Raw genomic sequence first — 15594 nt, forward strand, 5'->3', positions numbered from 1 at the left:
GCAACATGATCCTCATGGTAGGGAGGGGGAGAAGCACAGGGAACAAACGGAAAGAGATTCAGTGCCCAGTTGCCCATGATTTGCCTCCTGTACTCCATCACCCGCCTATGACTCAAAAATCCTGGATACATATAAAGCCCAGAATGAAGGGTGGAGGAGTTGGACATTCTGAGTCTGATGGGTGTGTGAAGTAAACACTTTGGCCACGGGTCAAGGTTGAAAGGAATGAGTTGGGAATTTCTCTATGAGAGGGGGTTACTCTGTTGCTGGTGTATATAACCCTCCTAGGTGGCTACAAGGATCAAATGAAATAATAAGTGTGAAAATATTTTGCATACAGTAAAACACACTGAAAATTCCAGCTCCTACTGTCTCATTATAAGCCTGCTGTTACTTATCATCCTACATTCTCTGAGTACAAAGGTAAATTTGCCCTCGGTTGTGTCAAGCTCTGTTGCATAAAGTTCACAAGCAACCCTTTGACTCAGGAGTACTTGAGCCAAAAACAGAACAAGGAAAGCACGGCAAAGAATGAAAATTTAATTCTGTCTGCCCTTGTCCTTCCAAGCAAGCTTTGCTGTAGGAAAGGTCTGGCAGAGAAGAGGATTCCAGATAGAGACTAAAAGGGACATTAACATGAAATGCTGCAGCCTCCCCTGAGAGCCATCCTGGTCCTCTACAGCTTTTAGGTTGTGCTGCATTTACAGGACTTCCCGGGAAGGTAAAGGGAGAAGGAAGCTGGAAAGTATTTCCTCAGTCACTAGCCAACTGCTTCCTTTGGATTATCTCTGATTGGGGAAGCACGGTGAGGTGGCACTAAGTCCTACACTTAGGGTCTAGGCCTGTGCTTGTTAAAGTGGGGGCCACAGCATCAGCTCCACCTGGGCTCTACGGCAGACACAGTGAATCAGAACTTCTGGGTGAAGGGCCTGGGAGTGTTCATGTTAACAAGGTGTTTTTTACACTAAAGGTTTAGAAGCCCTAAGAACATCTTTACATGATTTTCAATCTTTGGCAAGTTTTCCAAATGGAATACCAATAGGAAAAAACAGAACAGCTCTGATTTCATTTGGAATGGAGGAGGAGAGCTCTTTGTGTGGGCATCTCTTCCCCCTGGGCTCACCCCCAGCCCTTTCTGCTGGACTCTGGGGGCTCTTGGGGATAAAGCAATGATGACTGTCCCAAAGTGACTTGAGATTACAGATATAGATCAGGATGATCTCCCTCCCCACCCCAGTACCATTCTCTTCTTGGGCAAGGTGCAATCACGGGACCTCAGTTGAGTGACTCAGAAGTTCTGGGCTTACTGTTGGTCCCACACTGATCTTGTGGCCTAGACTTCTGCTGTCTAGCTGTAACCAAACTCCCACGTTATATCCGCTCCACTAACTAGGTGATTTCTTGTTTCCCCAAATCCAAGTCTATGACTATACAACTTTCCAGCATTCTAATCTCTCTAAGAGTGGGCACCATCTCACACTTGCACCAATGGCTTGATTGTTTCTCCTGCTGAACCTCTGCCTCACAGCTAAGTCCTTGTTACATACTGTTAAGCTTCCCCCAAATCTGCTGTCTAGAATATTATAGTGAGATGAAATCTGGGCTTGAAGTAAAAGAAATCTATATAGGTGGGTTTAAGAAAGCAGAGTGGACTCTGCATTTGTAAAACCTGATGTATGTCACTGGATCCCCAAATTCCTGTCACTCCTTTCCATCTGGCTACCAGGAAACTTGCCTTTTCATCTTGTCAAACCTTGGGGACACTGACTACTAATGTGGATAACTCAATTTATGATCTGCCATCCTCTGCTCCGCCCCTCCAGCTAGACAGCCTTCTTCCCACTGCCACCTGGGGGTCACACTCTGATGAGTGTGTCTAGTCTACAGGGTCTTTCCTTTCCTGCTTACTCTCATCCCACTGCACACCAAACTCTCAATTTTAAAGTATGTATTAGGCATCTCAAATGTGCCACGTACTACAGGGATTAAATAGATGACATGATTCCTTGCCTACATATGGACCATGAAGAATACTGTCTCACGGTTGAGTTCAAAGGTTTTGCTTGCCAAGAACCATTCCTTAGATATAAGCTCAGGAAAGGCAGGGACTTCTATTTTCTCTATTGATGTAGCTTTAGCACCCCAAGCAGGACCTGGCACATAATAGGAGCTGAATATTTGAGAATGAATAAATGGATGAGTGAGTGATACTTACATATAGAGCCTTTGGTGAAGATACTGATGGTAAGAGGAACCACAACTGAGCTCAAAGATTTTGATCTATGAACTTTGTACATAATAGCTTATCAGGAGTTTCAGAAAAATAAAGTGACTTCCCTTTCTAACAGTGAAATTTTCTTTTAATGGAGGAAGAAACAAAGACAATGGAAATACAATTGGCCCTGTCAAGATGACCTGGAGAGTTTTGCTGCTCCAAGCCACCATTTTCTGCTGGATGCCAGGAGGGCACTGAACATGAAAAGGAACAAGAGTGGGCAGGAGAATTAAGTGGCTCAACTCATCCACAGAACACTTTGCACTCTTTTAGGAAAGCATCCCAAGGTCAAGGAACTTAGTCAACTAATCTGAGTTTCATCTCTAAATAGGAGCACAAATATATTTCCTACTCTCTTCATAAAGTTATAATGAGGATTCAGGTATTCATCCAACAAATACTTTATCGAGCAGTTTCTTTATAGCTACCATGCACTGACAATGATCTTGTACCTAAGAGTAATTTATAAAACATATATTGCAATATAAATCTATGTACTATCACTGACCTCAATGGTATTGATAAAAACACTACATCAGCCCAGATCCACAGACACAAACAACCTTGGGGTAAATATTTGGCTAATGCAGATCCCCTGAATCATTCTGCCATTCTGATGACAGAATTTAAGAATCTGAAGTAAAGGCTTTGCTTTGGGATGTGTGATATGAGATTGGGTTTGCGGAGGAATGTGGGAGAGGAGTGGCTGGTCGTTACACTTAAATGATCTAGAAAAATGCCTGAATGTTTTTACTTCAACAGACTTACATCTTTAAGGTCTAGTTCTCAAAGACCTTACAAAAGAACGAAATAGAGAGTTTAGTCAGAGCAATCTGGTTAGAAAGCAAAAATTTCTGTAAAGAGAAAGAGCACTCACAATTGTAAGTAAATCGACTAGAAATTCTAAGGGAACTAGGACTGTTTTGCAACATGGTCTGAGCCCAGATGACCTGAATGGGCACAGATCAAGCCAATTCTAGTGTTTTATTGTTGTTGTTCTGTTTTATTAACACAGTGGCCTTGCTACCAGTAACAAGATGTTTCTGATGTGTGTGTGGGTTTTCCCTTTAAGGAAACTCCAACCAAAGCTATTCACATTTTTTCTTCTAAACGATGAGTTGCTTATCATATTTACAAGGAAAACTGCAACTAAAAATACAAGAATTACAAGACACGGATTGCCTTTAGTATGTTCAGACCTGAAGAGTTCAAATGAGCAGCCCCTAAAATAGAGTTATACGACACTGTTTAACTTGATTTTAAGATCTCTATTCATTAGAGGCTAAACTTCATGAGTTTCAGATATAAGACAAAACATTTGCTTCTGGAAAAAATGTCATTGCTTCCCCCAAAGAATGAAAAACCACTAAATCTGTAATAATGTTCATTAAACACTTTTCTATAGTTTTTAAGTTAACTGACAGAGAAGTCACAGTAGTCAATGAAACAGAAATTTTCTGGATCTTTTCCTTCTCTTCAATAAATTTTTGACTTCCAATTAAGAAAACAAACTGTCATGCTGCCAATGACACAACCTGACTGGCAGGTGAAAGAGCAAGTGAACTACTTAATAAATAATATAGATACCCAAGTAGTGGCTCCTGTTACTTAATTCCTATTATAACTAAACTACCTTTGGAGCTCAATAAAAATATTAAAAGATGTTCAGTCACATTACTAACCAAAGGAAAAATCAAAACAACTTTTCTGTACAAATTGGCAGGTATTAAAATGACTGACAGGGGGCTGGTGGTGGTGGTGGGATGAACTGGGAGACTGGGATTGACATGTATACACTGATGTGTATAAAACGGGTAAGTAATAAGAACCTGCTGTATAAAAATAAATAAAATTCAAAAAAAATTTCAAAACACTTAAAAAACAAACAAAAATAATAAAAAATGACTGACAATATCTAGGGTGGGGAAATGAGTGCTCTAATGCACTGCTGGTGAGAGTCTAAATTGGCATGGACCTTGTGAAGGAATATATGGCAGTATCTATCCAGCTTTAAAATGTGCATACCCATTCATCCAGCAATTTCTCTTTCAGAAATATTTACTAAAGAAAGAATGCAAAGAGATATATATGTGTGTGAGTACTTGTGTAAACACACAATATACATAAGGAGATTTAATATAGCATTGTTAATAAAAGCAAAAAGTGGAAAAAACCATAAATGTCTTTCAACAGTGGAATGATTAAAAAATGACAAGTTCCCATAAGTATTATACTATACAATTAAAAAGAGATCTAGAAAGCAAAAGCATACATTTTGTTAAGTTAAAAAAAAGTGGGACTTCCCTGGTGGCACAGTGATTAAGAATCCGCCTGCCAACGCTGGGGACATGGGTTTGATCCCTGGTCCGGGAAGATCCCACATGCCGTGGAGCAACTAAGCTAACTGAGCCACAACTACTGAGACCGTGTGCCACAACTACTGAGTCTGTGCTCTAGAGCCTGTGAGCCACAACTACTGAGCCTGCGTGCCACAACTACTGAAGCCCACGCACCTAGAGCCCGTGCTCCGCAATGAGAGAAGCCACCGCAATGAGAAGCCCGCGCACTGCAACGAAGAGTAGCCCCCGCTCCCCGCAACTAGAGAAAGCCTGCGCGTAGCAAAGAAGACCCAATGCAGCCAAAAATAAATAAATTAATTAAAAAAAAAAGTAAGTCATAAAATAAAATGCAGAATGTGAGGCCACTTTATAATAGGGCACATGTTTTGCACATATACATGCATATATTTCATTTTCAGAAGCATTTAAAAAAGTCTAAAAGGAATACTCACCAATCTTAATAATCATTACCTTTGAGCAGCGGAATTAAGGTGAACATAGGCTGGGAAGCAACTTAAACTCTTTATAAGGTTAAGTACCCTAAGTACCTTTAAAAAAATGAACAGGTAAAATTTTTTTTCTAATTTAAAAAGTCAATAAGAATTTAAAAACTGCATTTAAGGAATGTGTTAAGAATCCAGTTAAGCCTGGTTTGATGATTTAGTAATCAGGCTTCCAAACAATTTCTCCCAGCAGGTGTGTGCTTGAGCAAACACGGCACATGAGAGCATGGGCGTGTGCATGCGCGTGGGCACACACACACAGAGACACACAGACACACAAATACACATACACACCTGTGGGGTAACACCACTGCGGGCAATCAGAGGGTGAGCTATCCCTTCCCTACAGGGACTGTGACCGCTCTTAATCCAGTGGTGAAGAGCATAGACTGTTGTCAGATGGTCCTGGGTGTAGTTTCCAGCTCTACCATTTCAAGATTAAGAAATCATGGGCAAGTTACTTAATGTTTTAGCGATTCAGATTCCTCAGCTGTAAAATGGGAATAAACAATGCCTTCTTTATAGGGTTGTTATGAGGACTAATAAGAAAGGGCACTGTAAACATGCACCATACTGCCTGACACAGGGGAAAAAAAAGGCAAACATTTTCAGCAATCAGCATGCAAAATACACAAGACAAGTGGTTGGTGGGAAATCACTTTGTCTCATGAATCATAGTACCTGTATTGCCAGCAGAACCTTAGCCCTGTAAGGAACCTCATCTTTAATGGTTCCACATTTAACCTTCACACAAAAATAATTCCCAAGCTAACTAAAAACTCTTACAGTACTGTAGCTACAGGCATCATCATGAAGGAGAATGAGTGTGGGCTTTGGGGTCAGACTGTGTTTATAAAACCAGCTCTGATATTCACTAGGTATGTGACTTGGGGCAAGGTGCTTAAACTCTCAGTCTCACCTGGGAGGCTAGCGTATATTAATATTTTTATTAATGTTATTGTGAGGATTAAACAATACAAGTGGAAGTATCCAGCACACCCAGTATCTGGTACACAGTAGAAAAATGACAACAATAATAATAGCTCTAATTAACTGAGCATATACTGCAGACCAGGCATTTTCTCTCATTCTTACACCAACTCTGAAAGAGAAGTATCACTATCCCCCTATTATACTCAGAATTAAAAAAACAAAACAAAGAATCAAAACAAAATGAAAATAGACTCAGATATAGAGAATGGGTGGTTTGCAGAGGGGAGGATGGTCAGTGAAACAGGTGAAGCAGACTAAGAGGTACATATCTCCAGTTATATAAAAAGCCCCAGGGATGTGATATACAGCATAAAGAATATGGTCAATAATATTGTAATAACTTTGTATGGGGACAGATGGTTACTAAACTTGTGGTGATTATTTCATAATGCATGTAAATGTCAAATTTCAGTACACCTGAAACTAACATAATATTGGACACCAACTGTATTTCAATAAAAATAAAATAGTCAGGAAACTTAGATTCAGGACACTGCATGACTTGCTCATAAGATTCCAATTCAGATCTGCCTGACTCCAAAGTCTTTTTCTGCAGACTTTTCTACAGCTTTTTCTACAGCTCACTGTTTCTCTTCCTTTATCACCTTGGGCAAGTCACAACTTCCTCTTCTGGAAATCTCCTCTTCTGAGACACTGTGACCAATTTGGGGGTATGTAAGCTAGTGGCTGGGAATGCTTTGAAAACTGAAAAGTGCTTTCAAAAACAAAGCACTTGCACCTACGGGCCCTGGCAATGCCTCAAAATACCTCTTCCACAGGGCTGCTACTGCTCAAAATTTCACTACTTGACACTCAGTACCAGATGTGCAAATACTCATGAGAAGGAGTATTGCATTAAATTTACCTTAATGTATAAGTGAATCATTAAATCATCCTATTTCCTCTAGGGAGAGGTCTCAGGCAGTTGGTAAGCACTGGATATCTAAAGAGATGAACAGGAAAATAAGAGGAAGTGCCCAGAGAAAAGACGGGCCCTGAAAACTTGATTCCAAGTCACAATTTTGCCAACGGCTGGCTCCACCAACCTGTTTAAGAAACCATGGGCAAAATCCCTCTCTTCCTCCTCCCCTTTTTATTAATTCATATTTATTCAATAAACTTTTATTAAGCATTACCATGTACCAAACATTGTGAGGAGATACGATTCCTGTCCTAAGGAAACTTAGAATTTAGTGATGATTATTTGATTTAGATTTAGTCCTCTAATATCCTTACTGATATATGGGTTTAATCTGTGAGTGTGTGTGCAGATGCTTAATCACATATGTAGATTATTCACAGTTCAATTTTCCATAATCAATCAAACAGCTCTTCTGATTAAGATGACCATCTTACACACCTGTCGTAAAACCCAACATGTTGAAATTCTGACTGCACTCATATACACACTTGAATTTAACTTTTGTTTTATAGAATTAGCACACTGTAAGAATTTATCAAGTATTAGTTATGTAAAATTGCTCTTGGGATAATTTTGTAGTAATTAAGTATATAAGAGTAATTAAGAATTTCCCTGGATCTAATCATCAATCCCCAGTACTATATAAGCATTAATAACATCAAGGCTGATACCAAAAATTATTCCTGATTATGACCGCTGATGATAATATCAGCTGATAACATCAGAATAACGTGAAGTACACTCATTGGCTCATTCTCCTTGTGACTATGTCACAACTTTCTCAGTGAAGACGATTACACTGTTGATTTATCAATCTTATTTGTCTTCCTGAGATTTCAAGGCAAAGTTGTGACACATGCTTAAGTTCTAAGCAATACAATTTCTAGACTTACTGCTTTATTATTTCACAACCTCACATATGCAGATGTGACTAAATTTCCTGTGGGAGGGAAGTATGTTTACTGTCTCTACAATTTGCCTTTTAAAAAAATAAGCTTTAAACATTTAACACTATAAACTCCCAGAACTGAGATCAGTCTTGGCTGCAACCCATAGGGCTCTTCTGGAAAGTACCATTGCACAATCACTGTTAAGTAAACAGCCAACACAGAGGAAGAAGTTAAGCTTGTACCTGCCACTCCATTTCATTTAAGTATCAGTGCTCTGAGGTTTCTTCAGTTTGAAAGACGGTTTGGTTGTTTGGTAGGACAAGCCATTTACAACGTGTTTTGTTCTTGGAGGCCTGTTGGTGTCTAGAAACCTTTTGTTGTCCGCACTGAGGTGGGAAAATGCCACTATTGTCTGGGAGCTCACTGGCCTGCTTCTTCGGGGCCTGCAGGCACACTTTAAATCATGAGAAAGACAGCTTATGAACCACAGGAGCCAGGACCAGCAGAGAAGGCTCTGCTTTTCCCCGCTGCTGCCTTGATATCAAACAGCTCAGGCTGGGGAGACAGCTTCATGGTGATTTCCTAATGAAATCTAATGACTGGATCTTGGATGATGGAAATCTTTGTGTTGGCAACTGGCAACTCCAGAGGGGTGAAAATGGGAGCAAGCAGTGGAAAGTATAGAAACCTAAGAGAATAGGGAAGAGGGGCATAAAATGGGGCAGAACCCTCAGAAAGAGGCCTCTAGGCTCTACCACTGATTTCCCAGAGGCAATCAATGTGAATGAATCCGTGAGATAGTTCCATTTTACAGATTAGAAGACGGTTCCAGAGAATCTTTGGCACACCCTGTAGTCTGTCTATCCAATAAACATTATTAACAGAACCTCAGTTTTGTCGAGCATGGCAGTGAACTAAAATCCCTGTCTTCCCAGACTCCCTTGCACGTGAGGGTGGCCATGGGACTAAGTCTGGGGTACACCTGTCCTCCACTCTTCTCCCTCACTTTTGCCTGAAACTGAGACAAGAAATGAATGGAGAACATCACCATCCATATTGTGACCAGGAGGATGGAAGCCACTGTTAAAGACGGCAAAGCAGAAAGCCGGAGGAGACTGGGGCACCATTGGCTCCATGGGGCTGCTTCTCCTCCATGCACTGTTTACTTTTAGATGTCTTGTCACATGAGAAGAGTACACTGTGCATGCTGCTATAACATGATAAACAAATCCTGAGACGCCCTTTGCTCTGTACAAATGTGTATTACAAATAACAGGCTCTTTGGGAAAACCAGGATTGGGACAGACCACTCAAAATCTATGAAACCTACTCACTGCAGGAGTAACAAAATAATCAAGAGAGGATTTGGGCAGCCGGTTCAATGTGGCTGGAGGCTCTTTGGTGGTTATTAAAAATGGACAAAAATGTTGACTGGAAATGACGGCTTGCAGGAACTGAGACAGCAGGTGATAGAACGAGCACTTAGGAAGAATTGTGATCTGCCATCAGCTGAGGGCTGGGCAGGCCAGGTGTGTACCTTTCTGGGGACGCAGCCCCTGGGATCATGCTCATTTCAAATTTTATAGAAAGAGAGCAGAAAGGGATTCTGCTTATGTAGCAGATAGGCTGAGGGCTTCTTCATTTTCTCCTTCTCTTGCCATTTCAGCTCCTCTTGCCTAGGAAAGATTGTGTGTGAACAAACAGAGTTCCACACTATTTTGACATCCCCTATTTACCACTTCTATCTGAGCGAACTGGACTGTTTATTTAAGTCACTGCTGTTTGGGTGTTCTATGCAGGCAGTCCAATATAATCCCAAGACTTAGGATGTAATGTTCCTACCTCGCCCATTCCATTCTCTACACAGTGCCCTGGCTGACTTTCCTAAATACCACGCTGGCCTCTTCACTCGGCAGCATTACACTCAGTGTGGCCACAGATCCCATTATGAGCTGGTCTTGCGGGTCCCTCAGCCTTCTCTCCCTCTACTCCACGACTGAAGCTGTATATCCCAGCCGTACACCAACTGCCTCTGGCTCATCTCTCTAGGCACACACCATGCTGTCATTTGTGTTCTTGCCTGTGTGCTTTGCTTCCCCCTGCCTGCAATGCCTCTTGCCACTTGGCTTACCCAGTGATCTATTTACCATCAAAACTCTATTCAGTGAAAGTGCGGAGTCCTAACCACTGGACATGCAATGGACTATTACTCAGCCATTAAAAAGAATGAAAAAATGCGATTTGCAGCAACATGGATGGACCTAGAGATAGTCATACTGAGTGAAGTAAGTCAGACAGAGAAAGACAAATATCGTATGATATCACTTATATGCGGAATCTAAAAAGAAATGATACACATGAACTTATTTACAAACCAGAAACAGACTCACAGACTTAGAGAACAAACTTAGGGTTACCAGGGGGGAAGGGTGGGGAGGAGGGATAGACTGGGAGTTTGGGATTGACATGTACACACTGCTATATTTTAAATGGATAACCAACAAGGACCTACTGTATAGCACAGGGAACTCTGCTCAATGTTATGTGGCAGCCTGGGTGGGAGGGGAGCTTGGGGGAGAGTGGATACATGTGTATGTATGGCTGGGTCGCTTTGCTGTGCACCTGAAACTATCACAACATTATTAATCGGCTATATTCCAGTATAAAACAAAACAAAACAAAAAACTCTATTCAAGAAGAAACTCTATTCACCTCTAGGACCCCTTCTCTGACACCTTCTTCTGAATAAACTGGGAGCCTCTGATACATTCTGTTATTGCATGTATCACATTGCATTGATTAAATGACATTCATGTTTGCCTGACAAAAGTACGTGACCAATAAACACTTGCTGAATTGAACTTGGCCTCTCCTTGATGGGTCCAGAAGCAGGAAGGTTGTGAAAATACTGTTCTAGGAATTCCCACAGCATTCTAACAGCTTGCAGTGAATAGAGCATTTAAAAAGAAATTATCCATTAGTACCATAACAAAATGTACAAATATCAACTCTCAGGCAACTAATCCAGGCAAAATTCTGAAGCTTGCCCGGGCAAGAGAATGGTCCTAAAGAGAAAGAAAAGACTGAAGAACAAGCTTACATGATTGGAAAGAGTTGTCCTTATGTTTACATCTTAAATAAAAGACTAAAATGTACTAGGAAGTTGCCTTGGAGATGCCACCCAGAGACCTGTAAATGCTACCAGTATTCAAACATTAAAAGAAATGACACCTTATCCACCCTTACTAACGAAGGCAGTATGAATGGATGAAGTGGATGCAGAATCAACAAAACTGAGCTCTGGTCCTGGGTCATCCACTAGTTAAGGGAACTTGAAAAAGCAGTGCTATTAATCTTTTCAAAGTGTGCCTTTTACAAAATACCTCGTAATAAATATATACATGGAGCACACAACATCTAAGCTCTTATCAATTAGTACACCATGAGCAAAACTCAATGGACCTCATTTTCTTCTTCATCTATAAGACTAAAGCCACTCTGAGTACTAACCTTTCATGGCTCTATGTAATGCAACAGCATCTACATACAAGCATATATTCCACGGATAGATATAAACACATACTTATTTTGATGTGCCTTTGACTTAAAAATAGGTAGCTTAAGAATGTGGCTTGGAAATGTGGACTTCTTGTTAAAGACACCTGTGTACTTTGCCAAGGCAGCAATGCCTAGACATTTAATATTCTTCTATGTCTCAGTTCCCATCTCTAAAAATACAGTGATGACATTTTTCTCTGACCTCTACCTGCAGCAGGGAGCACAGAGAGGATGGGGGTGACAACGCTCATTAAAGCCATGAACTTCTTGAAAGAAAGAACAAATATTCACTGTAGCTATCGTGCTAGCAATCCCGACACTGCTTGGGGCTTTAAAAATCTACTTTTAACGGGGCTGAAGTTCCTTGTTACCAAGATGCTATATAACACCATCGAGCAAACTAGTGCAACCAAAGCTGAAAGGCACGGCCAATAACAGCAACTCATTTAGAGGGTCTCTGCTCCCCTCACTCCCAGCACTGTAGCGCCCACTTGAAAAATATTAGATCAATTTGGGCCTTTATCCTAAGGAGTAGTTGATGAGAAATGCTCATGCCCAGAAAGTTTCACAAAAACATTTTCAGAAAAAATGCTTGAGGAGGAAGTAAGTCTGCATCTGGATCCCTACTCCCTAAATTCTAGCAGTTGCCCAGGGGCTAATGCATGAACACTCCCTTTGCAAGCTCTTCACTGCAGCCACTTGCCCATCCTCCTGGGAGAAAGTCATGATTTCCAATTTGCATAACTATATCTTATCTCTTCCAGAAAGGCTTGTTGTATGTATCTATTTTAGAGCTGCTACTGTCACTGGCAAAGTCCACTGAGGTCCCCAGGAAAAATAAGACACAACCTAGGTGATAAGATAACCTCTTCTTTTGTGTTTACTTTCACTTGCCTATAGCGGGCCTTGCACTTAATATGTCGGATTAGCGTTCCCAGTGCAGAACTGCTGTGCCAGACACTTCAGCTTGGCATGCATTGTGCAGAAGCACTGAGCACGACACTGCAACTGAAGATGAGGATGGCATGCTATTTGCAGAAATGCTGCACTGGACACGCAGGAACTCCTCCCACCCCTCTGCAGGAGAGAACCCTATAAAGCAGCCCAGCCTCCATCCAGCCTTTCTGGGAGAGCCTGTGTTCTAGAGCAGGAGCTGGAGCCTCTCCATTCTTTGATCAAAGCATAAAGCTTTCCTTTGCTTCTGAAACGAACTCAGTCTCGTTCTATTGGCTCCAACAACACTGGGCAGAAGGACCTTTGTTGGGGAACAGCTAGGGAGGATCGGTAACACTATTAGCGGTTTCTCACTGGCCACGGGAATTTTTAACAATTAAAGTGAAATTAAAAAAAAAAAACACAATTTCAAGTTTCAACAAAACTTGAGAAAATTCATTGTTCAACTAAAAATGAGAAATATGGCAGAAGAGTCTTTTGCTGAGAGGCAGGGCAAAATGATAAGGTAAATCCCATTATCTGTACCCTCTTGTTTCATTATTCATTTGGTGAATGAGAAAGTGTCAATCACTTATTCAGTAAATACTTACTAAATGCCTACTTTGCACCAAGTATTATGCTTGCCCTAAGACTACAAATATTATTCCTATTCTCAAATAGTCTAATAAAGAAAAGGGAGTAGAAGGAAGAGCATTAATTAGTTAAGCTCCTACACGGCACCAGGTGCTCTGCTTGCTGAATTCTCGTAACAACTGATGAGAGAAGGTAGGTAAGACTCCCCTCATTTAATGAAAGTGAACTGAGGCTCAATAATTTGTCCAGAGTCACACAGTTGAGTAGATTGGTATTTGCATTCAAGTTGGTCTAATTCCAAAATCTCTTTTAGAATTTCTTTAGAAAGCAGAAAAAAGAAGAAAAGAAACCACCCATTATCCTACCACCATGATTAAAAAAAAAACTGTCAACATTTTGAAGAATTTCCTTCCAATATTTTTTCATGCAAGTAGGTTAATTTTTGAAATTTTAAAATGTGTTTTTCACAATTGTAATCAAAGTGTGTTATACTGCATTTCACTGGAATTATGACACCATTGACTGTGAAATGCTCCATTGTTCTATACAGCACCAGGAAGAAAAATCACTGCCAATTACATGATGCCACTGACTGGGATATGTTCAGATTTCAGCAGTGTTAAAATATGAAGGTAAAAATTGTGTGTCTTAGAATCAGTGGCCTATTCTGCATTCCACAAACCCCGAACTCATGTTGTTTGCCTCCTGCCTGTAGGTGAGGGTGGCTTCAGAGCACCTGAATCTCCCCCACATTAGAAGAGCTCCTTGTCAGGGTTGGGAGGCCCCCCTCAGAAGACAGAGTGCTCTGTGTGTCTTCCTCACACATTCATTGTTTTACGCATAGTAGGCACTCAAGGAATGTTTCCTGGTTGAGTAAACACATAATAAAGCTTGAGAAGAAATTTACTGACAGAAGAAGGTAAAAATTACTACAGGCCCAAGTTTTGTTGGGGAACGGGGGGTCTGTGTGACTACTATCAGGGAGAGGGGAGAAGCAATGGATGGAACTTTGAGCCAGAGCCAGTGGCCCTGGGCTTTCCAAGATTCTTCCCTTCCAACAACCTGCCACTGTCTGCATTTTATCTCCTCATTGGCTGTCTAGACCCCTGCTTTGATGTTCTTATCCAAACCTAGCTCCACAGTACTGCTTGATCCTGCCATCTTGGGAAGTTATTCACACTTATCCACACAGCTTGAATACTGATTTAGATTTGTTTGGGGATACTACCCATTAATTTCAAGTAATAACTCATAAAGAGCAAACTCAGGAATCAACATGAGACAGATGGAGATGAGTCATGTTTCTCAGGTGCTGAAACTCTCAGTTTAAGTGTATGGTATCCCTTCTGCTTATACAGAAGGTGTGTCTGTCCTTAGGAAGTAAAAGGCTATGTATACTTTGAGTCTATATGATTTGACAACTCAACTTTCTATGGATGTTCACTAAGATATCTGCCTGAGTCAGCAAAATTGGTTTAAGTAAAGAAAAGAAATTAAGCTAAACTTAGTTCTCCATGCATGTTCTAGGTTAAACACATTTTGAAAACAATCATGATTTCTCTTGCCTTCCTTCCTTCCTCTTCTTCCATGAACCCATCCAGTATCTATGCGTCTTTACAACACGTGAAGAACTGTGCTAAATTCTCTAAGAGAAAGAACAGTGGGTCAGAAAATTCTGACTTTAGAAAGAAGTTTACACATTACCGGTGAAGACAAGTTTTACTCACAGAGAAGTAAATTACAAGGGAGACAGAGCATAAGTATCAATAATATCAGAAATACAGGTGATATGCTATCAAGAGTTTAAAGCCAGGAGAGATTACATCCAGCAAGGAGATCAGGGAAGGCTTCAGAGAGAAGTGCCATTTCATCTGGGCCTTGAAGGATGGAGAGGATCTGGGCATATGGGAATGAAGGCAAAGACCTGTGAGAGGAGAGGCATGCATGGGCAAAAGGACTCCTGTTGTTTCCCTTGTACACTGTTTATTGTTTAGGAAACAAGATGCTGTTGTTAGGGCCTAACCATGAGGTGTTAAAAGTGCTGGGTCAATGAATGGATCATCACCTTGGGCTGACCACTTGGGGGTGTCCTAAGTCATACCATCTTAGGGTCAAAGCCAGGAAGATACTGCAACATTTCATGCTGATTAAGTGTGAAATTTTAGAGGAAAGTTATTAAAGCCAAAGCCTGGTGGTGTATAGCAGGACATCTGAAATCCACAACAGGTAACCAAGACACCTGATGAAAAGCAACAGCACAACATCACTTTTCAAAACTCAAGGGACTGTCAGCTACTTGCTTACCATGGACATGGATTCCATTTGGTTGAAAAGAAGAGTTTGTTTCTGGCTGATAAGACTTCAGGTGTGATCCTGAGGGCTGCTGGGTATGGGCAGGCTGTGTTCTCTGCATTATTGAAGGAGGAGCTGGAACTCTCCGGGGGCTGATGTGGTGAGGAGATGGAGCGGAAGGTGCAAACCTGAGAAAACAATGATAAAAGGAAACATAAGAGATGTAAAATAGCAGGAGCAAAGACAAACTCTTCAAAGCCAAATTCTAATTCCCTATTCTGGCTGTATAAGAGTG

The 15594-nt window shown here is 41.0% G+C and overlaps 1 protein-coding gene across 4 annotated transcripts in view; it reads right to left on the bottom strand.

The window, feature by feature from the left end:
• GLIS3 (GLIS family zinc finger 3) overlaps nucleotides 1-15594 on the bottom strand; it is a 494000-nt gene that overhangs the window by 15790 nt on the left and 462616 nt on the right. For all 4 annotated transcript variants that reach the window (XM_068552881.1, XM_068552879.1, XM_068552883.1 and 1 more), the window contains one exon: nucleotides 15312-15487. In XM_068552881.1, coding sequence (XP_068408982.1) covers nucleotides 15312-15487 — 176 coding nt within the window. The remainder of the gene's footprint in view (nucleotides 1-15311; nucleotides 15488-15594) is intronic.

Source organism: Eschrichtius robustus, chromosome 10, assembly GCF_028021215.1.
Source record: "Eschrichtius robustus isolate mEscRob2 chromosome 10, mEscRob2.pri, whole genome shotgun sequence".
NCBI lineage: Eukaryota > Metazoa > Chordata > Mammalia > Artiodactyla > Eschrichtiidae > Eschrichtius > Eschrichtius robustus.